Source organism: Myotis myotis, unplaced genomic scaffold (genome assembly GCF_014108235.1).
Source record: "Myotis myotis isolate mMyoMyo1 unplaced genomic scaffold, mMyoMyo1.p scaffold_m19_p_5, whole genome shotgun sequence".
Classification (NCBI taxonomy): Eukaryota; Metazoa; Chordata; class Mammalia; order Chiroptera; family Vespertilionidae; genus Myotis; species Myotis myotis.
Window position 1 is genome coordinate 86075781 of NW_023416357.1, and position 23297 is coordinate 86099077.

A 23297-nucleotide genomic window follows, 5' to 3' on the forward strand; every position below is an offset into this window, starting at 1 on the left:
CTGGACAGGAATTGTTTGGCACATCTAGATTTTGAGTAAGTAGTAAAAATAACTTCAGTTGTCTTTTAACTTTTTCAAAATTAATCTAAATTTCTTCAGATGGCTAAAGTACATGAAATGGTATTCTCAATTACTTGTCTGGGTCTAATCTGACCAAAAAAAACCTTTATTAAAGAGGGTTTCAATTATTAGTCATTCTGTGAAGGAATTTGAGGTAGTTCTGTAGAATTAAGTTCCTAAGTTAATAGTTAATGTATTAAGATTCAGCCACATTGGATTATGTATTAATTATTCATAATTGAGAGACCAGTTTATAAAAATAACCAAGGTATTTGATGGTATTTACTTATTACTTTCCATTACAGAGATAATTATTTATTGCTAATTGCTTACACAAAATATATTTTGTCACCAAATTACAAAATATTAGAACTGCTATTTGCCTAGAATAACAAGGACTCTGGGACTAAAGGCATTGCTGTGAATTCTAGGTTCACATCTTTCTATCTGTTTAACCTTGGGTTAACATGGGCCTCCACTACTTAGCCTTAAATTGGTAATGATTATATGCACCTCACAGGTTGTGATAGGAACTTGTAGCACAGCACAGAAAAGTGTCGTCACTGCCTCAGGGTAGTGAAGAGAGCTTTCAGCAGGGGACCAGGGATCATGTTCTAGCTCATCTCCCCACACCTCTCTGGGTGTCTTGGGTTGGGTCATTCATTTCTGAATTTTAGTTTCTGTAAAGGGAACACATTACAATTTACTTTACTTACCTCAGAAGATTTATGTGGTGATTCAACTAGATGAATTATGTACAATTATTAGAAAATAATGGAGCAGCAAAGACATGTGTACAGCGTTGTTATCATCATAAAAATGAAAGCTCCCTGGTAACTGGTCACCCTGCCTTAACCCGCCAGATGTGAGAATGTGATATATCCAGTTGTCCCTCACAGTTCCTGTGATTGTTGCCTTTACATGTTCCTACAGTGGTAGAAGCTACCATCTAGGATATTTTTGCCAGTCTGAGTCAAGTTAGCTGCTTTATTAAACAGACACTCGCACCTTTTTAAGAAACAGCTCAATGAGAGTTTCAGTTGTACACCAAAGGGCTAATGTGACATGGGTTTGCGGGGGAGGGGGGGGCGGTGGTAAACACCTAAGTAGAAAATTGGATCTGTTCTTAAATTGTAAATATGTGCACATCAAAGCCATCATAAGAATAAATTTAAGTCTGATAGTGAAAATGGTTTCAGTATACATTGGCGAAATATCCTGCTGATTGCTGATTGAAAACAGTTGTTAATTCTCTACTTCACTAAATTCAGAGTGGAAAAACTTTCCTTAATAAAGAACAGATTGAGGAGATCCAAGACCTTACTGTGTGGGAATTAATGGCAGATGCATATACTGGTAGTTAAAATGTTTCATTAGATGTTAATGTCTTGCTGTGTTTTTAATTGTTCAGGAATTAGCCTCCAGAATATTAAAACCATCTGTTTGTTATCATGATGAAACAGAATGCTTAAATAGTTATTAATTTGTGATTCTTGTCTTTTTTTTTTTTTTTTGAGGGATAATCTGTAAAACTTTGATCTGTTCAGAGTTTAGGGAATTTGGAATGTGAAAGTAAAAAATAATTTAAAAACACACCAATGTCTCCAATAACAGAAGCTTTTTTCCTCCTACCTGCTGTGCATATTTTCTATGTATTGTTTTTCACATTTTTTTTAAAAGCAGGATTAGTTGATTCTTCTTTTCAAGATATGATGAGAATGATCATAAAGCTGGTTTAACAGTTGATTTAAACTGCGAGTCCACCCTTATAACCTACAGATTATTTTAAATTCAGTATCAAGACAGAATTTAGACATTTGGAGTGATGAAGGGAAAGTCTAATTTTAAATTCTAAGGAAACGTTCTTTCTACTGTACTCACTAGCTCTGTATAACGACCAAGGGCTACATCCTGTCTGCCTCTCTTTCTGCCTTTTGTGACTTTTCTTCAGATTATTTAGTCTTTTCAGGATTGGTTTCTCCATTTAAAATATTGGGAAGTGCAATTTAATTTGCCAAGTTTTTGTGATTCTTAGATATTATATGAAGATTGCTTGTTTGTTTTGTATAGTAGGCTTACTCACTGCTTTCTTTCTTGGGTACATGGAGTCAGAGAGGTATTTTGGGTGCCGCTGAGAATATGTTATCTCTAGAGCCAGGCAAAAACTCTTCATTTACTAGCCGTTGCCCCTGTGTTGACAGCCAGAAATCAGTGTGTTTAAATTCTTACCTTCAAAGTGAAAGTCTCAGCTGTCATCTTATCTCCAGTTAATTGCCAGATATGTAGATCTACAATGGAGAGACCTAGTCTACCTTTGAATGGGATCCCAATTTATGTTTCCAACAGGCCTTCTCATCTCTGAGTTTAGTTAGGAAACATTGTCAAGTTCTTTATTATTATTATTATTATTATTATTATTATTATTATTATTATTGCTAGAGGCCCGGTGCACGGAATTCATGTGTGTGGGGGGGGTGTCCCTCAGCCCAGCTTACACCCTCTCCAATCTGGGACTCCTCGAGGGATGTCTGACAGCCCTCTCACAATCCAGAACTACTGGCTCCCAACCACTCGCCTGACTGCCTGATTGCCCCTAACCGCTTCTGCCTGCCAGCCTGATCACCCCCTAACCACTCCCCTGCAAGCCTGATCAATGCCTAACTGCTCCCCTGCCAGCCTGATTGCCCCTAACTGCCCTCCCCTGCCAGCCTGATTGCCCCCAACTGCCCTCCCCTGCAGGCCTGGTTGCCCCCAACTGCCCTCCCCTGCAGGCCTGGTTGCCCCCAACTGCCCTCCCCTGCAGGCCTGGTCCCCCCCCAACTTCCCGCCCCTGCCAGCCATCTTTGACCACATGGAGGCAGCCATCTTATGTGTTGGAGTGATGGTTAGTTCGCATATTACCTCTTTATTAGATAGGATTAGTATTATTAATTTTTGAAAATCAGCAAAATCATGCCAAGAATTGGAAACTCTGTATTTGAATCTTTCTGCATCTTGGGGTAATGCCATGTGTTTAAACTAAAAATTTTTGATAATTGGGAAATTTATGGTTTTCTGTGCAAGCTGCCTTTCCCCACCTGCCCTTCTTTCAAAGTTGGATTATCCCACTCCCTAAGTCTATTTGGCCCAGGTTAAAATGGGAGAGGCTTCATAACTAAATCTTCTGGAGCCGAGTGAAAATCACCTGCTCTAACAAACTAGTTAAGTTTATTGGAAAGCCTGAATTTCTGATTCAGGCTCCTCAGAGGCCAGGAAGATGATGCAAATAATCAATGCAGGACAGTGTAGGATGTGGTGATGCTGCTGGAATGATACCAAAATCACTCTGTGTAACTATAGAATTAATTCAGGTAGTGCTCCTCTTCAGTGGAGTGCGCTCATACCGGAGGTCATACAAACCATTACTTGCTTTTTGACAAAAAAACGTATACCACCCATCTCCTAGAAAGTACCTTCTCATTTAAAAATGTACTTGGGAGGATACAGTGGGGCCTTGACTTACGAGTGTCCCGTCTAACGAGTTTTTCAAGATACGAGCCCTCTCGGCCGATTTTTTGCTTTGAGTTGCGAGCTAAAATTCGGGCTACAAGCCAGCTTCGGATACCCCACCGCTAGTTGGCACAGCGAATGTCACAGTGAACGCCACATCAGCCCAGCATCACGTGTTTCACTCCTTCACAATTGATTTGACATATGAGTAATTTGAGTTACGCGCTCCATCAAGGAACGAATTAAACTCGTAAGTCAAGGCCCCGTTGTATCTTTATTTCTATAACCAATTTGGTTTCTTTTGTAAGTGTTGTTGTTAATAATCAATCAGTGATAGGTAGTACATGTGTTTAAGCGTTCCTGCCTTTGTGTGCGATGTGTCAGAAGGTTTTTGCTAGATTAATTTTTTAAAATGAGAAAATATTTTTTAAAAGCTCTTGTTTAAAGGCAAAATACATAGGATTTTTAAATGTTTCATATTATCCAAATTATTTAAAAGTGGCAATCTCATCAGTAAGCATGTATAATAAGAAGAGAGCTATTAACTTCTCTTGCTAGTGGTTTTTGACCTTTTGCTGAACAAGTACTTTTAATATTTTCAAATGCCAGGAGGAAGATTTATTAAACTAATTATATGCTACTTTTCATTTTATAATCCTATCCCTATCTAAAATATATTAAATTACATATGATGACTGTTTCAAGAACAAAATTAGCAATAGCACTTTTTGAAGAATAAGTAAGCTAATGGACCACAGGTTCTCTAGTGCACATGCCACTCTTCATATTACCACTTAGCTTTTGAACTCTTCCATTGGCCAATCCTAGAATACTAGGTTTTTATGATATACTAGTAGCCCCATTCTGTGGGACATTTTAAAGACTGGCTTACATGTTGTAGACCTTAAAAGATAATGCATGCTGATTAATTTAAAATACTTACTGAGCATCTGATAAATTCTAGGCACTGTTATAGATTCTTCGGATATAACAGTGAGCAAAACTGATAAAAACCCTGGTTCTCATGTACCTTATCGAGTTGTGATGTTATTGAGAAGCAGGAGTTTGGAGGAGACAGAGAACAAATAAAAGAAGTAAACTATATATTACTTAGGAGGTGGTCAGTAGAGGCAGGGTTACAATTGCAAACAGAATGACCAAGGAAGTCCTCACTGAGAAAGTGACATTTAAATAAAGACCTAAAGAAGGGAGATAGTGAGCCTGTGCCTTCTGGGGGCTGAACATTTCAGACAGAGAGTTCAGCAGTTGCAAAGTCTCTGAGGTGAGAGCATGTCTGGCTTATTTGAGAAACATTGATGAGGTCAATGAAATTGTTACAGAGTGAACAAGGCAGAGAGGAGTAGAAAATGAGGCCAGAGAAATAATGGGGGAACCAAATAGAATGGGGGCTACCTTGTTAGACTATTCTAAAGACCTTGGTCTTTGTTCCCACAGCGATAGAAAGTCTCTGAAAGATACTGAGGAGAATAGGGCATTAACTGACTTACTTTTTTACAAGAGCACTCTAGACCCTGGGGGAGATGCGTGGATGTAGAGGGCAGGAACACAAGCAGGGAGATCAGACAGGAAGATGTTGTCATAATCCAGGCAAGAGATAAGGGTAGCTTTGAGCAGGGTGGTAACTAGAAGGAAAGAAGTTTTTGTGTTTTGTTTTGTTTTTTTTTGTTTTTTTTTTGGGCGGGGGGTTGTCTAAGCAACTGGAAAGATAAATTGCTATTAAGAACAATTGGAAACATCGAGAATATTTCTTTAGTCAGTTTATGTTTGTGATGCCCATTAGATGTGAAATTAGAAAACGCAGCTGCATTTAAAAGACTGGAATTTTGGGAGGGGATTGGGGCTAAATATATAAATTAGACATCATCAGCACATAGGTATTATTTAAAAGCATGAGACTGGATGAGATTATTAAGGGTAGTAAGTATAGATAGAAAAAAGAAGAGGTCCAAGGACTGAGCCCTAGGGAACCTACGAGTTGGGAGGATATGGCAGACTCATCAGGAGACTGATAAGGAGTAGCCAGAGAGGTCAGAGGAAGAGCAGGAGTGAAGCAAGTGCTTCAAGGCTGACGGACTGACCACTGTGTCAGATGGTACTGTTAGATAGATCAGTTCAGTGGGCGACTGACAGTGACCACTGTGTCTACCATTTGGAGGTTGTTAATGATTGCTACTGCCTTTAAAGCCAGGCAGAGGGCCTTCTGCCTTGGGTCCTACTGTGGCTCTCCTTAAGCCATGCCCCTTTGCAGATGGAAGAATTCAAAGGGCCAAGGACATGTGCCCACTTGGAGCTTACTACTCCCCTTCTACTGGTTATCTGGGACTTCAGAATTCCTAGCCCAAATATTCCCAATCTGGCTTTTAGCATCTATTTCCTAAATGCATCCTCCTGAGAGCAGATCACACCACAGCTATATATATATATAAGCCTGAATCAGGGCCATTGCCAGTGGGAGTTGGGTAAAACGGGTGATGTGGATGGAGCCTGGAGGTTGGGTGGGAGATTACCCCATCTGCAGGTGAGGCTTCTTGCGATATAGGACAGAGCTATACATGAGGAGAGAACTGCATATGCCAGGGCCCGGATCTTCTGCACTGGCACATTCCATCAAGGAACTTCAAGGAATACAGAATTCTAAAGTAAGACCTTGTCTTCATTGTCATTATGAACATTTATTTAAGCAAGGTCAGAAGATGACATATTTTTTTAACACTATATTAGTTTGATTTACACCTTATAACTATTTAGACACAAGTTTGTGGGTTTCTTGCCCTGAGCTCTGCAAATGCTTTTGATAGCTTGTTGTTGAGTTTGACAGAGCAATTTCATGGCAGTGGGACAAAAGCCTCCTGGGACCAGGTTAAACAGAGACTGTAGAGAAGAATTGGAGATGCTGAATAAAATATTTTCCAGACTTTTTTTTTTAATTTTTTTTGTAAAGGGAATGAAAGAAATGGAAAGGTAGCTGAGTTTCTTTGTTTTGTCTTGAGTCACTATGTTCTCTTCTAAGTTGGGACCAATAATAGCCAGGATATTTGTACCCTATATAGAAGGATTATTCGTTTCCTAGGGTTGCTGTAATAAAATACCACAGAGCTGGTGGCTTAGGAAACAGAAATTTATTTTCTCTTAGTTCTGGAAACTAGAAGTTTTAAACCAAGGTGTTGGCAGGTTTGTTTTCTCCTAGGGCCTCTCTCCTTGTCTTATAGTTAGTTGGCTGCCTTCTCATTGTGTCCTCATGTGGCCTTTTCTCTGTGCATGTGTATTTTTGGTGTCTCTCCCTTTGTCTCAATCTCTTCTTATATGGACACTAGGGGCCCGGTGCACAAAATGCATGCACTGGAGGGGACCCTCAGCCCAACCTGCGCCCTCTCGCAGTCCAGGACCCCTTGCTTCTTACTGCCCTGCTCACTGCTCCTTACCACTTAGCTCGCTATTCCTTTCTTTTTTTTTATTGCTTAAAGTATTACAAAGAGTATTACATATATTTCCTCACCCCCCCCCTTCACATCCCCCCGGCCTCCCCTACCCCCCAGTGTCTTGTGTCCATTGGTTATGCTTATATGCATGCATACAAGTCCTTCGGTTGATCTCTTACACGCCCCCCTCATGCCCCCGGCCTTCCCGTTCTAGTTTGACAGTCTGTTCGATGCTGCTCTGCCTCTGTATCTATTTTTGTTCATAAGTTTATAATGGTTTTTATTATCCATGAATGAGTGAGATCATGTGGTATTTTTCCTTCATTGACTGGCTTATTTCACTTAGCATAATGCTCTCCAGTTCCATCCATGCTGTTGCAAATGGTAAGAATTCCTTCTTTTTTACAGCAGCATAGTATTCCATTGTGTAGATGTACTACAGTTTTCTAATCCATTCATCTGCTGATGGGCACTTAGGCTGTTTCCAGATCTTTGCTATGGTAAATTGTGCTGATATGAACATAGGGATGCATATATCCTTTCTGATTGGTGTTTCTGGTTTCTTGGTATATATTCCTAGAAGTAGGATCACTGGGTCAAATGGGAGTTCCATTTTTAACTTTTTGAGGAAACGCCATACTGTCTTCCATAGTGGCTACACCAGTCTGCATTCTTACCAGCAGTGCACGAGTGTTCCCTTTTCTCCGCATCTTCTTCAGCACTTGTCGTTTGTTGATTTGTTGATGATAGCCATTCTGACAGGTGTGAGATGATACCTCATTGTTGTTTTGATTTGCATCTCTTGGATGATTAGTGACTTTGAGCATGTTTTCATATGTCTCTTGGCTTTCTGAATGTCCTCTTTTGAAAAGTGTCTATTTAGGTCCTTTGCCCATTTTTTGATTGGATTGTTTATCTTCCTTTTGTTAAGTTGTATGAGTTCCCTATAAATGTTGGAGATTAAACCCTTATTGGTGATAACATTGGCAAATATGTTCTCCCATGCATTGGGCTTTCTTGTTGTTTTGCTGATGGGTTCTATTGCTTTGCAGAAGCTTTTTATTTTGATGTAGTCCCATTTGTTTATTTTCTCTTTAGTTTCCAATGCCCTAGGAGCAGTATCAGTGAAGAAATTGCTTTGGCATATGTCTGAGATTTTGTTGCCTTTGGATTCCTCTAGTATTTTTATGGTTTCCCGTCTTACATTTAAGTCCTTTATCCATTTTGAGTTTATTTTTGTGTATGGTGTAAGTTGGTGGTCTAGTTTCATTTTTTTTGCATGTATCTGTCCAATTTTCCCAACACCATTTATTGAAGAGACTGTCTTGACTCCATTGTATGTTCTTGCCTCCTTTGTCAAATATTAATTGAGCATATTGGTTCGGGTTGATTTCTGGGTTATCTATTCTAGTCCATTGATCTATATGTCTGTTCTTGTACCAGTACCAGGCAGTTTTGAGAACAGTGGCTTTGTAATACAGCTTGATATCTGGTATTGAGATCCCACGGCTCGCTGTTCCTTAGCGCTGCCATGGAGGAAGGAGAGCCTCCCGCCACCTGCATGCTCACCAGCCATGAGCCTGGCTTCCACGGCTGAACGGCGCTCCCCCTGTGGGAACACACTGACCACCAGAGGGCAGCTCCTGCGTTGAGCGTCTGCCCCCTGGTGGTCAGTGCATATCATAATAACCGGTTGTTCTGCTGTTGTGTTGATTTGCATATTAGGGTTTTATTATATAGGACAAGTCAGCTTGGATTAGGGCCCACTGTAATGGACTCATTTCAACTTAATTACCTTTTTAAAATCCCATCTTCAAGAAAAGCCACATTCTGAAGAAATGGAAGTTAGGGTTTCTACATATAAATTTTGGGTGGGCACAATGCAGTTTATAATAGTTATATCAAATATGCTAGAAATGCATTTGTGGGACCCATCCCACCTAGGATGTCTGTGGCTTTTCAAAAAAGTTGAATAGTGCTTGCTAAACCCATTTATTTCTATTGTCCTGGAAGTAATATAAACTAGTATGAAATAGTCACTACATGGTAATAAGTGTAGTGATATACAGGTTAAATGCTATGGACTGAATTGTGTCCATCTCCCCTAATTAAAATTCATATGTATGTGGAGTAAGGAAGCAATTAAGGTTAAATGCTGTCATTTCCTTCCTTACACTTCAGATGACTGTTTTCAAATGGGAAAAATAAAAGACATAAAGCATTTCAGGTTTGAGGGTGATGGTTATTTTAAATAATGTCAGGTCATTAAAAAGTTTGAAAATTGGTTTTGTTTATAGAAGACTATAAAACTGAGGTTTGTGTATTTGTTATTTTTGTATCTTTATCCTCTCCTCCCAAATAATATTCTCAGAGTTTCCTTTTAATAATCAAATTATCATTATCAGAAGGTTAGAAACTGTACCAAAGTGGTCAAACGTATTCATAGAATTATTTGTGCATTTCAGATGTATATTGTGTGTGAATTTGTGAGCCTATTTGAAAACGGATTTATCCTAGCAGTCCACAAACAAACCCAAGGAATCCCAAGCACCTTCTATTCTTTCAGGCTTTTCTCTTTAGTCCCATTTTGTACATCCTTTTCCCCTTAGAGTTTCCCCCCTATAGTTTATCTTTTTTTGGTAGAAAATCAAAAAGTCAGGTATGTTATTAAACCTTTTGTCTCAACATAAATTTAATCTAGAAATAATACCCAAGTTGTAGGTAGAGATGTTTAGTAATACATCAAGCATTGCTTTTTACATTTGCACTCTCTTCCCTTCACCGGATTAAGTTATGAAGAAATAGTATAATAGCACCTTGGCCAACTCATAGAAGAGTTTTGATTCTCTTGATAAGCTGTAAAACAGTAAGTTTTGTTATCTGGGTTGAGTTTGTCTATTGGAAAGATATCAAAGTTGGTCAGATTGTTCTTGATTGTCTTATTGCTTCTTGTTTATGTTTGAGGCTATGTAAGTAGATTGATTTTGGCTTATTTCCTCTTTATTTTACTAACTTTCAATTTTTCCTACTGCTATAAAGTCCACTGAACATCTTTAAATCTCAAATAATATGTAGGTTAATTGACAAGTAGAAGTGCTTTAGCCCTTTGCATTTTTCAAACTTATGAGAGTCTTCAAGATATTATCTGTGCAATTCTTTAAGCATTTATTTGGGAACATCGCTCACACAGTTAAATGATACTCTCATAGTCCAGGCATATCTATGAACCCTATCTTATATTACATTAATAAAACTTTCTGGATTCCATTGGAGTCATTTTATGATACATGGACCTAGAGACAATTTCTCCTTTTCTTACCTTTGTAAACTCACTGTGTTAGGCAGGAACCCAAGGGGGCCCTCAAGATACTTGCCCCTGTTTACCCTGTGAGTAGATTTTATATGGCACTGTTGACTTGAAGAAATTAAACTGATGGGATCTTTTGCTTTTTAAAAATAAATTGCTTTCTTGAAATATGTTACATCCCATAAATCCACTTAGTGTAAATGTACAATTTAATGAATTTCACTAAATTTAAGAGTTATGCAACCAGCATCATACTTCAATTTCAGAACTTTGCCATCACTTCAAAAAGCTCATGGTGCCCACTTGCAAATTAATGAACTCATATTTTTGTGAAAAATTCTGATAGATTTTATTAAGTTCAACTTATTATATTTCATCATATTTTAGCAGCTCTTTTAATTAAGAATATTATTCCATATTTCCCTTTTTGTTTTGTTATTATCAGATTTCGGCATAGATTAGCTTTGCATATTTTTTACATGCTCTGAATCAAATTTTGTTAAATTTTCTTTAAAATTTTAAAATATTTGATTATTACTTTGACAGTACCAAAGAATAATGTTTACTGCTATAATTTAGATTTGTGCCTATTATATTTTTTATATAAGTGTGTCTTGTTATCACATTATTATGTAATGATATATTTTCATGGACCTAGAGGCAATTAAATAATAATGATATTATTTTCATGTTTGGTATTGCTTTTTATCTCTTTTTATTCTTAGGTTTGTACGAGGTTTCTCTCTTATCTTTGTAAGTTTTGCTCCCAGTTTTACTCTACTTTATTAATTGTACAATATTTTAATTTTCAATTCATTATGTTATTTATATTTTTACTAGTAGCCCGGTGCATGAAATTCATGCACATTAAAAGGGAATTAATTGCCCTAACAAGTTTGGCTCAGTGGATAGAGCATCAGCCTACGGACTCAAGGGTCCAGGTTCGATTCCAGTCAAGGGCATGTACCTTGGTTGCGGGCACATCCCCAGTGGGGAGTGTGCAGGAGGCAGCTGATAGATGTTTCTCTCTCATCGATGTTTCTAACTCTCTATCCCTCTCCCTTCCTCTCTTTAAAAAATTAATAAAATATATATTTTTTAAAAAGGGAATTAATTAGTGGAGATATTTTAATATTGCTATTTGCCCTTTCTCTATAATAGAAGTGTGAGAGATGAAAGGAAATTAGTAAAATGTATATGAAAATAATATATAAATTTATTAATAAATAAACAGTAACAAAATGATATAACAACAACAGAGGCATGATATAAAAACGACAAAAACATGATATAAAAACAACAAAAACATGATATGAAAACAACAAAAATATGATATAAAAACAATAGTAATGCAAACAATGACTGATAAAGTGATTAAACTTATTCTAATATCTCCCTTATACTCTGGTTTCTCTTCAGATCGCATAAATCTTTCGCCTTTTACTAATATCTCCCTGTACACCACATTAAGAGTGAAAACACTTTCAGAGTGCTTGACTAATTTCCCTTGTGATGAAGTATTTAGAACTTTAACTGTAATGTCACATGCTCTTCAAACTCGAGAGAAAACAACATATAACTGACCATGTACAAAAACGAGTTCAGGTAGGAATATGCCTACTCTAGACTGTCTAGAGTTTGTCCTTGTGATTTATTAATAGCCATCACAAATGCTGGCATCACGGGAAACCGTCATCGAATCAATTTAAATGGGAGGCCAGTGTCAGATGGGGACAAATTAATTCTTGGAATCAGAACAACCTCTCCCTCTGCAGGTCCTGTTAATACTTCAGCTTCGATAATGTTAGGTCATAATCTTTTGATAATAAATCTGGTACAATTACAAAGATCCCATTTACTATTAAAATTTCTCAATAGCATGATGATTGCACCCACTTTCAATTTTAATTTATGACATGGCATTCCCGAAGGAGTAATACTATTAAGAAATTCGATGGGAAAATGTTCCTTTTCAGCATCATCTGTTGAATCAATGGAATCATCACTCAAATATGTGTGAAAATCTCCATCGAGTATATCCAAAATTTCTTCATTTAATTTTTGAACATGCTCATTTTTTGGACAAAGAATTACACATTTAGATATATTTTAATATTATCTGTATATATAGTATTTCCAAAGGTAGCTTCAATAATAGATCCATTACAAATCATTTCACAGGGATTTCAATAATATCCATTCCTAAATGAAAACTATCAAGTTTGCCATCTCCAAGTTTTACTAACCATCCACTATAAGCAGAATCCTCTGATCTCATATTTGTTGTAAGAGACAACTTTCTGAAACATCCCCAAACATTGCAGTACTTTACACTCGTTTGTACTATGGCTGATCCCATAGCATGCAGTACAATACTGAGACATTGTTGAAAATCCCCTCCAAGAAGGAGAACTTTCTCACCAAATACAACAGTCAGACTCATAATTTCTCTTAGTAATCTGTCTATGGCGTTTATAGCATGACTGGATGCTATGGTGCATTCATCAATAATGAGAAGTTGGGCCTTTTTAATAGTTTTAGCAACTTCACTGTTTATATCGAGTCTAGAAATTGAAGTTTCATTTAATGGGATCAGTAATTTATATTGTGCCGGGAGCGGGTCCATCCTTGCTGTTTCAAGGGACCTGGCATATATGGCATACTGTTCTTAATATGTTTGCTCACCTTCTTGGCACTATGTGTTTTAACCAAGGTCACCTCTCTGAGAAAGGTTGTTTCCCCAGGTAGGGATTTTCCCCTGAAGTTAGGGAGGGAATAAAACCTCTTAACTAAGTGCCAGGCGGGTAATTAATCACTTTAACTATGAACAATCATGCTTAAGCTACATAATCTTTACTCCCTGGAATGGAGATAAGAAACGCCCTAACCTTTGTAATAGAGATTGATAGGATTGAATCAACTGGTATAAATACAGATGTAATAAGACAGCAAGACACAGAACTTAGAATACAGAACCAAGAGAGACAGAACCTAGGCTCAGAACCTACACAGAACGTTCTCTAGAGACAGAAGAACTTCGCTGGAGAGAACATGGCAAAAGATCCTGGACAGAAACTGGCCTCAGAACCTAGAGACAGAACCTAGCGAGAGAACATGGCAAAAGATCCTGGACTGAATCTGACTACGGAAATTGGCAAGAGAACCTGACTAGAACCTGGTGACTGAACCTGGCTGGAGAACCTGGACAGAACCTGGCTGGAGAACCTAGCGAGGGAACATGGCTACAGAACCTGGCTGGAGAACCTGGAGAACCTAGCAAGAGAACATGGACACAGAACCTGGCTGGAGATCCGAAGCAGAACTTCTCTGGAGATCCAGACCAGAACTTGGCTGGAGATCCTGGCTGGAGATCCTGGCTAGGCTGCTGATCAACTGACCGCTATCTCCATATCATTCCTTCTTCGCCGACTCCATCCACACCTTTGGGGACCCCTGGACCCGCTGGGGCTCAAACCCAGCATATGGCGCCCGAACAGGGACCCCTAGGTAAGCCCCACTCTCGGGATGGATAGGACTCCACCGTAGGAAGAAGGTGGATAGTCTTCGCCGACTCCGTCCACACCTTTGGGAACCCCTGGAACAGGATTCCCCTAGGTAAGCCCCGCCCCCCATTGAGAACCCCCACATTTGGGACGGATAGGACTCCACCAGGGTATTGCAGACCCCCCTATGAGGATAAGTAGGGTAAGAAGGTGGATAGTACAGAACTTAGATTGAGAAGATGTACCATACTGAGTCCAAAGAAAGAAGACTCTGTATTGATTCTTAGATTGAGAAGATGTGCCATACTGAGTCCAAAGAAAGAAGACTCTGTATTGATCTTTAGATTAAGAAGATGTGCCATACTGAGTCTAAAGAAATAAGACTCTGTATTGATCTTTTAACACATATGCTTGTTAGCAGAGGAATTAAGGTTACTCCCAGTCAGACAGAACGTTTTATACAAGAAGTATGTCCATGCTTTTCTGAGGAAGGAAAGGTAAATGTAATGGCATGGGAGAAGGTAGGCCCAAGGAGCCTTATCCTTAACCCCACTGCAGCCTTTCCACCCTGGGAAAGTGCAGGATTGGCAATCTCTCCCTGGGATGATAGATCAGGACTCAGGTAATAGCGGAAAGCGCCAATCCTACTCTTAAAATGGATACAAGAGAGCATTTGGGGTTTTTCTTTTTAATGCCTGGCTTTTAAAAAATAAAAAAGGGGGAATTTGCCGGGAGCCGGTACATGCTTGCTGTTTCAAGGGACCTGGCATATATGGCATACTGTTCCTAATATGTTTGCTCACCTTCTTGGCACTATGTGTTTTAACCAAGGTCACCTCTCTGAGAAAGGTTGTTTCCCCAGGTAGGGATTTTCCCCTGAAGTTAGGGAGGGAATAAAACCTCTTAACTAAGTGCCAGGCGGGTAATTAATCACTTTAACTATGAACAATCATGCTTAAGCTACATAATCTTTACTCCCTGGAATGGAGATAAGAAACGCCCTAACCTTTGTAATAGAGATTGATAGGATTGAATCAACTGGTATAAATACAGATGTAGTAAGACAGCAAGAGTCAGAACTTAGAATACAGAGCTTAGAACACAGAACTTAGAACACAGAACCTACAGACAGAAGAACTTCGCTGGAGAGAACATGGCAAAAGATCCTGGACTGAACCTGACTACAGAAATTGGCAAGAGAAAGTGACTAGAACCTGGTGACTGAACCTGGCTGGAGAACCTAGCAAGGGAACATGGCTACAGAACCTGGCTGGAGAACCTAGCGAGGGAACATGGCTACAGAACCTGGCTGGAGAACCTAGCAAGAGAACATGGACACAGAACCTGGCTGGAGATCCTAAGCAGAACCTCTCTGGAGATCCAGACCAGAACTTGGCTGGAGATCCTGGCTGGAGATCCTGGCTAGGCTGCTGATCAACTGAACACTGTCTCCGTGTCCTTCCTTCTTCGCTGACTCCGTCCACACCTTTGGGGACCCCTGGACCTGCTGGGGTTGGACCCCGGCAATATTGGGAATGAAAGGTGCTTCCACCGAGAACTAAATTTGCAGCAATTCCTGTAGACGCTGTGGGTAAAACAGTACCACCACGACCTCTAATATAATATATTAAAACTTTATACAGATCTGCAGGTGAATAGGATTCCTAGCTGGCAGGCTCCTTATGGCAAGCTGGCCACCTGTCGATTCCATGAGGAATGGGGCTCCCTCCTCCGTCCTGTCAGGGTCCAGGGTGCAGGTGAATGGGGTTCCTGGCTGGCAGGCCACTGACAGCAAGCTACCCAACAGCAGCATCTTTGAGGAATGGGGCTGCCTCCTCCCTACTGTCATGGTCTGGTTTGAAGGCCGGCCACGCCCACTGTTGGGCCAGACCCAGAGTTCTACCACACTGTGGCCTCCGCCTCAGCAACCTAGGACTGACTGCTGCTGGTTGCTCCTGGTGCTCCGAGGGTGGGTTCTTGCCTCAGGCCTCACAGGAAACAGCTCTGGAAGGGCGCAGCCCTTGGCAAGGCAACCCAGGACTCAGTACTTCCAGGCTCTGCTCTGAGGGCGGGTTCCTGCCTGAAACCTTGCCCTACCGGGGAAACAGCTGGGGGAGGGCGAAGCCCTTTCCAATACAACCCCTGCAGGACTCACTTCCTTCCGGTTGGTCGCGCCTTGGGTCGTGATGTTACACCCAGGGTTTTTATATAAGTAGATAATCTTCCTTTACTTTTCGCTATAGTTGTGTTTTGTTTTGTTTTGTTTTGTTTTTCTTATTTCTTTATGTTCTTTTTAATCTCTATACGTAGGTTATTTCTTTTATTTTTCATTTAATGGAAAATACACGAGTTAAACCTCTAGCACATATTTTATAGGTCCTGCAAATTATTTTACTTACATGTTTATAATTTTCATTTTTAAAAATATTTTTATTTATTTTAAAGAGGAAGGGAGAGGAAGAGAGAGATAGAAACATCAATGATGAAAGAGAATCATTGATCAGCTGTCTCCTGCATACCCAACACTGGAGATCGAGCCCATAATCTGGGCATGTGCCCTGACCTGGAATCGAAACGTGACCTCCTGGTTCATAGGAAGACCCTCAACCACTCAGCCATGCCAGCAGAGCTATCGTTAAGTTCTTGAATTTGGTCTCTATATCTCATCTGGAATACTTTTTAAAGCCTAAGGAATAAAATAGTACAGATGCCACCCAATCTATTATACCCTCCCCATTGTGGACAATTATTTTTTGGAAAAAAAAATTTATGAGATTAAATTCTTACTGTTTTAATGAAGGTGTATTTCAAAATTCCTTTGAGAGAAAATTCTGTGCTTATTGACACATGTTAAAAACCTTATATAGAATTTATTTAGATCCTTACAGGAGAACTCAGCAGTCTCAGATGGGATTTATGCCACTTTGAGGAACCAAAACTGTGGAATGCTCTTCTGCATTGCACTGCATAATTGGATGATCTTCTGTATTACACTGCATAATTTACATCATTCCTCGGGAGTTCCAGGCATAGACATCTTCTCTACATACTTTATTCTCCTATAAATTTTGCTTGAAGGGTTAATGACACCTGCTGAGCAGCTAGTATCTTGCTGGAACTCTCCATACTCAAGCTGAAAAGAATGATCATAGCCTGGCTCACAAATCTTGGCAGATGTGTGCAGAATTGCTCTCCCTTTCACTCAGACCAGGGAGATGAGACTTTGTTATATGTTCATTAGCAGTGATAAAACCATGGATCGTTATTTTCCTAATTAGCCATTAATAACAGTTAAGTCTGTAACGAGATCACAGTTTCAGAGTGTGGAGAATATATTGTTGACAGTGAAATCTAATGAAAAACGAAATGGCTTCATTTTATAAAAGATATTAATCTTATCGATATAATTACTGCCACTCATGCCAGACATTAGTATCCTTTCATTTTGTCTCGTTTGTTTTAATACTGGTGACTGAAATATATACTCCTCTGATGGGAAGAAAGTTCTGGAACTAGAGAGTGAATTACAGTAATTTTCAAATAAACGAGGTGTTGAAGTATTTATAGTCTGATAGTAAGAAAACTCATTGCATCAGTTAGAGCAATGCTTTCTTATAACAGAGCTGCCATGGATGCTAGGACAAATCAATGTAAGCAGATTGATTTTTCTTAGGCCTTTAAATGTTTAAGCCAACACGTGGCCTTTGTAATGTCTCTTGGTTGTAGGAAATAGCTGGGAATTTCAGGTGAAGGATTACAACTTTTGAGTTAGTTATGCTACCCCAAATGATCCATTGGATGTGGCTGAAAATGCCAGTTTTAAATATATTCATGGGATTAAGAGTGAATACTTCTTTTGCCTGAAATCATGTGGTTTAGCTTTAGTACTTACTATAGTCAATCCATTTCTTTGAAATATTGAGCTGTCTGACAGTTTAAAATCCTAAGTTTCCTTTAAACTTGAGCCTGGCTTTGGAGGAGAAAGGGATAGTGTAAGGGTGGATTTTTTGTAAGACTCTCCCAAGAAAATTCACTGAAGTGCTTTTGCTGGCAGGGCACAGGGAAGACTAGCAAACTGCTTCATCTCAGTTCTTCTTGCGTTTTGCACTTAGCCCAGATCAACAGTTAGTCAAATAATTTATGTCAAGTCCACTGGAGTCTCTTATTGGGCCTTGTATCATTTTCCTTCCATGCAAAAACATGGAAAAGATCCATATGCAAAGTCCACAGTTTGCTAGGCCAGTTAGATTCTAGAAAAAGTCTTCACACCCTGATACCCTTTATTCCTTGGATCTTTATTTTTCATCTTAGTTGGGGGACTGAGTTTTTATAAACATCTCTTGATCAGATATCACCTTATAAGAGTTCTTTCTTGTGAATGTAGTTAAGTACTAAAGATGTATTTAGAATATATTCTATGGAGATACTAACATACTGCAGACTCATTATTTCCATGTTAAATGTAAATACTTAAATGCATACTAAGGTGCAGCTGGTGTGACTCAGTGGTTGATCGTAAACTCAGGAACCAAGAGGTCCCTGTTCCATTCCAGGTCAGGGCACATGCTCAGATTGTGGGCTCCATTCCATTAGGGGGCATGCAGGAGGCAGCCGATCGATCTTTCTCTCTCATCGATGATTCTTTCCTCTATCCCTCTCCCTTTCCCTCTTTCTGAAAAATCAATAAAAATATATTTTAAAAAAATAAATGGGCACTAAGATTTCAATGAAGTGAGCAGTAGGCAGTAGAGACATGGGTTTAGTTCTAGATTTCATGCCTACTTCTGAGCACATCTCTGGTTTTATTTGTTTCTTCATCTACACATTGGAGGTACCTTTACCTATGTTGCTTAACTCAGAGATCCAGTGAGGTGAGATTTCTGACATTGCTTATAAATTAAGGGAGCCTCTCCACATACAGATTTTATCATCAGTGCAAACTTATTTAATAGTAGTCTGCTTTAAACTTGAAAATATATGATAGAATGTTATGCTAGCTAACTGTGAGGGCATATATTAAAAAATGAATTTATAAAGAAAGATTTCTTCAAAGACCATGGTGGAGGATATACTATCTATGAGCTTTAAAAAAAATCTTGGCCTGAAGAGCACAGAGAATGTGAGGATGAGCATGCCAGAAAGAGGAAATCCAGTGTGAAAAAGTGGAGAACAGAAATGGACATGGCTTATTCAAGAAAGTGAGAGAAAGTGATGTTCATTTTAGATTAAATCCCCTAAGTATAAAAATGAATACTTGAATAGAATGACAATATTCTGAACTTATATTCCATAGTAATAAGAAAGGCTCATAGAGCTTGCATCTGGATTAACTGAGAATTAGCAAGTTTAGCAATAACTTAGGAGGAGACAAAATACTTAAAGGCTGAGGAGGATACAAAGCAGAATTAGCATCACTTTTAGGGTTCCATTAGAGAAGACTTCTGGAGAATAATGTTTAGAAGGAAATGATAAAAATGGATTTGTAGAGCCCTGGCTGGAGTTGCTGTGTGATTAGAGCAGGGGTGGGCAAACTTTTTGACTCCAGGGCCACAATGGGTTCTTAAACTGGACCAGAGGGCCGGAACAAAAGCATGGATGGAGTGTTTGTGTGAACTAATATAAATTCAAAGTAAACATCATTACATAAAAGGGTAAGGTCTTTTTTTTTTTTTAGTTTTATTCATTTCAAACAGGCCGGATCCGGCCCGCGGGCCATAGTTTGCCCACGGCTGGATTAGAGCATTGTCCCATGCACTAAAGGTTTATGGGTTCAATTCCCAGTCAGGGAATATACCCAGGTTGCGGGTTCAATCCCTGGTTGGGGCCCATGTGTGAGGCAGCTGATGGATGTTTCTATCTCACATTGATGTTTCTCTCTTCCTCCCTCTCCCTTTTTCTCTCTCTAGAATCAATGAAAAAACGTGTCCTGGGTGAGGATTTAAAAAAAAAAAAGTGGATTTGTAGAAAGTATGAAAGCTAAAAAGAATGCTCTACATAGTGGGGATCTGGAAATATGTAATTAGGTGGTATGATCAAAAGTGGTGTCTGGCCCTGCTGGTATGGCTCAGTGGTTGCGCATGGACCCATGAACCAAGAGGTCACAAGTGAATTGCTAGTCAGGGCACATACCCAGGTTGCAGGCTCAGTCCCCAATAGGTGCAGGAGGTAGCTGATAGATGGTTTCTTTTTCATCGATGTTTCTGTCTCTCTAAAAATCAATAAAAACAGTTTTTAAAAAGTGGGGTCTGCACTTCAGTCTTTAAAGAAGCACCTTAAAGATACAGAAATGTAATACAGATTCAGTCTCCGTTCATTTTGTTCATCTTATCCCTTGGCCCCAGAGCCATATGAAAACCTGCAGATAAACGTTTTACTACCTGTTATCTGTTCCTGCTCTCAGAAGTTCCCTCCTTCCCAGAAAAATGGAACTTTGATTGAGACTATCCATGTTCTGGTCCATGCACCCCTCTCTAAGATTTCTTTCTATTTTCTCCCCAAACATGTCTTCTCATTCTGTTTCTGAGAAGACCTGAATCATTTCCTGGCAAGTCACTTTCCCTGCCTTTGCTTTCTGCCTTTCTCCCATCAGGATTGTCTTCTCTCCTCTCAGCCAAATCTTCTGAGCTCAGTCCTCTTTCAAACTCGATGGCTTCAAAAATCACTTTCCTCGGTGGTCACTGGCTAATTTTTGGTTTTCATGTAGCAAGTATTTTCTTGTATGGTTATACTTACATGTCTTGCACTTTATTTCATTTGGTAGATTGAGCACATTGTAAAGGGGCTGTGTCTTGTAACCTTCATGAAATTGCTTGGGATTTCTGCAAATTTGGTTGGTGATAACATCATAGACAGACCGATCTTCCTTATGTGTTTGACTCGTTTATTGGAAAACCAGAGCTGCGTAAATGTGTAGAGACTTTTTTGTTTGTTTGTTTGTCACCATATCTCTAATGCTTACTACCAGGCCCAGTTGTGGACTTAATACCTGTTTGTTGAATGAGTGCTGGCTTAATTTACTTAAACTGTATGTCTTAACCTGGGACTTTTAAATATCAAGCAGGAGACCTCCAGAACGTTGTTTCAACAAACAGGATTATTAAGTGTCTTCCCAGTGGTTACGGATAGCACCCAGCATCTCATCATTTTCTCCTAGGATGGGAAAGCCTTGGTTTGTCTCCTGTTCTGTTGTTTATTAGAAGAGGACAGGAGAAACAAGGTGGGAAATTATAGTTGGTGTAATCTGGCCAGTGTTCTGGGTCTTTTTATTTTTGACCAACAATCACAATGAAACAGAGGAAAACTTTGAGGGAAGATTACTTTCTAAGATTTATGGACCCTTGTTAGACTTTTCAAGTGTTTATTTGAGGCTTGCTCACTCTTTTATCTGCATCAGCATTCTATGGTAAATGTTTTGCTTATCCTACCGTCTGTGTTTCTCTCTATGGCAACTTGCCTGACAGTATTCAGAAACTGAGAAGAATGTCTAAGATCAAGACTTAAAGTTATTCACTTCTGATGAGGCTTACAGACAGGCGCGAAGCAACAATCCTGTGAGGGGAGAACGCTGACTCTTCTTGTTTCTCTTTTCTTTTGTCTTTAGCTCAAGCCAGGACAGAACAGCTGCAGGGACAGTGACAGTGAAAGCGCCAGTGGAGAATCCAAAGGTTTCCACAGGAGCAGCTCTCGGGAAAGACTCAGCGATGTAAGTATTTAAAAAGAAATCAAACAGAACCATCAAACCTTACATCCCTTGGGTAAAGTCTCAATTCCCTACACTACACTTCATATCACTTTGTATATCCAAGTATAAGTTCACCCTTTCTTCATGTACACATGGTTGAGCCTTGCGTTACTGTGTCATTCCATTTTCTAGTTTGACCTAAAATGTGTTTTAACAAAATATAAGGTAGGAGGGAGTATTTGTCACCTTAGAAACAGTCAGGAAATTCACTTCCTTCTCTTGCCAAGTAATTGTCTTGTTAGTCACCCCTCCTAACAGAAATAAAATCACAGAAAGGTATTATTACCAATCTCATGGGTGAAGAAATTACAAATAGCCCCAAGTTAAATGATGTCATCTCCCCGGTGTAGCACTGCCTATTTCTGGGGGAGAAACCCTTGTGGGAACACACCATGCCTCTTGAAGGATCTGTCAGCTCTCCATCCTCCCCCCACCAAGAGGCCTGATTCCCCTTTACCACTTCCCAGCACCACCGGGCCCTTCGGACACTCTAGCCTTCTTCCCCAACGTGTCATATAACAGGATTCATAACCCATCTTTGCCCCTGAGAGCAACACTTGGAAACTTTCTTGTAAAATAGATCAAGTATATAGGAAATTTTATTATTGATACCAACACAGAAACATTAACAGAGTAAGTGAGATAATACTCTTAAGAAGGCAGCAATTCTGTCCTTGAGTTTCAAGAAGCAGCAGAGTTAGGATGTATAATAGGAGCAAACCCATTGTCTCTTGTTTTGTTCTTTTTTTATGCTCCAAAGCAGTTTCTTCATTATGGTGTATACGATGATTAGTGTATTAAGTGTTAGTACATACTTATTTTTTGTCTGAAAAAGAAATTAAACTTTGCTAATACCCAATTTAATAATCATGTAGTTTGTTTCTATAACTTATAAACATTTTAGAAATGTGCTCAAAGCTTTTTACTGAGAAGTGTTCATAAGCATGAAAGGTTGGAGACCATTGTAGTACACTGAGTCATTCCTATAAAAATTGCCCCATCTACTTCTCCATCAGCGAAGGTGGACAACCACAAAAACCAGCCACCTTTCTACACCTCTCAGGAAAGTTTGTGAGATTTAGGGTAATAGTTGATGCATGCAACATTGAATTCTTACAAGAATTAAGTGGAATAAACAAAGTATAATTATTTATATAGTACTCTCAATATCTTAATTATAGATATTTTCCTCCCCTTTTAATATTGAATAATGTCAATTCACTCAGTCTTTGCTATGAGTATGAGTGGATAAGAATATTTGTTTGTTCATATTTCATTAATTTTGTGATACCACTATAAATTAAAAAATAAAACTATAACAATATATTCTTACCTATGTTGTTAACAACAATACTTAATACTCAAGGAGCTGTTCTTCTGAGATTTTATATATATATATATATATTGATTTCAGAGAGGAAGGGAGAGGGGAGAGAGAGAGAGATAGAAACATCAATGATGAGAGAGAATCATTGATCAGCTGCCTCCTGATCAATGATTCTGATCAATGATTCAGCACTGGGGATCCTGCCGGCCACCCAGGCATGGGCCCTTGACTGGAACCAAACCTGGGACCCTTCAGTCCACAGACCGACACTCTATCCTCTGAGCCAGACCAGCTAGGGCTGAGATTTTCTTTTTAAATATAAGATCTTATTGACACTGGAAGTTTTTACAGGATTAGTTAGTAGTCTCAATTTCATCATAGAGCAGAGAAATTGAAAGCCACATTAGGTCAGTGGACAAGAGCATAGTAT

General features: G+C 39.2%; 1 protein-coding gene across 6 annotated transcripts in view; it reads left to right on the forward strand.

The window, feature by feature from the left end:
• Positions 1–23297, forward strand: part of AUTS2 (activator of transcription and developmental regulator AUTS2) — a 1132479-nt gene that overhangs the window by 515427 nt on the left and 593755 nt on the right. For all 6 annotated transcript variants that reach the window (XM_036310217.1, XM_036310212.1, XM_036310213.1 and 3 more), the window contains exon 3: positions 21400–21501. In XM_036310217.1, the coding sequence (XP_036166110.1) occupies positions 21400–21501 (102 nt within the window). The remainder of the gene's footprint in view (positions 1–21399; positions 21502–23297) is intronic.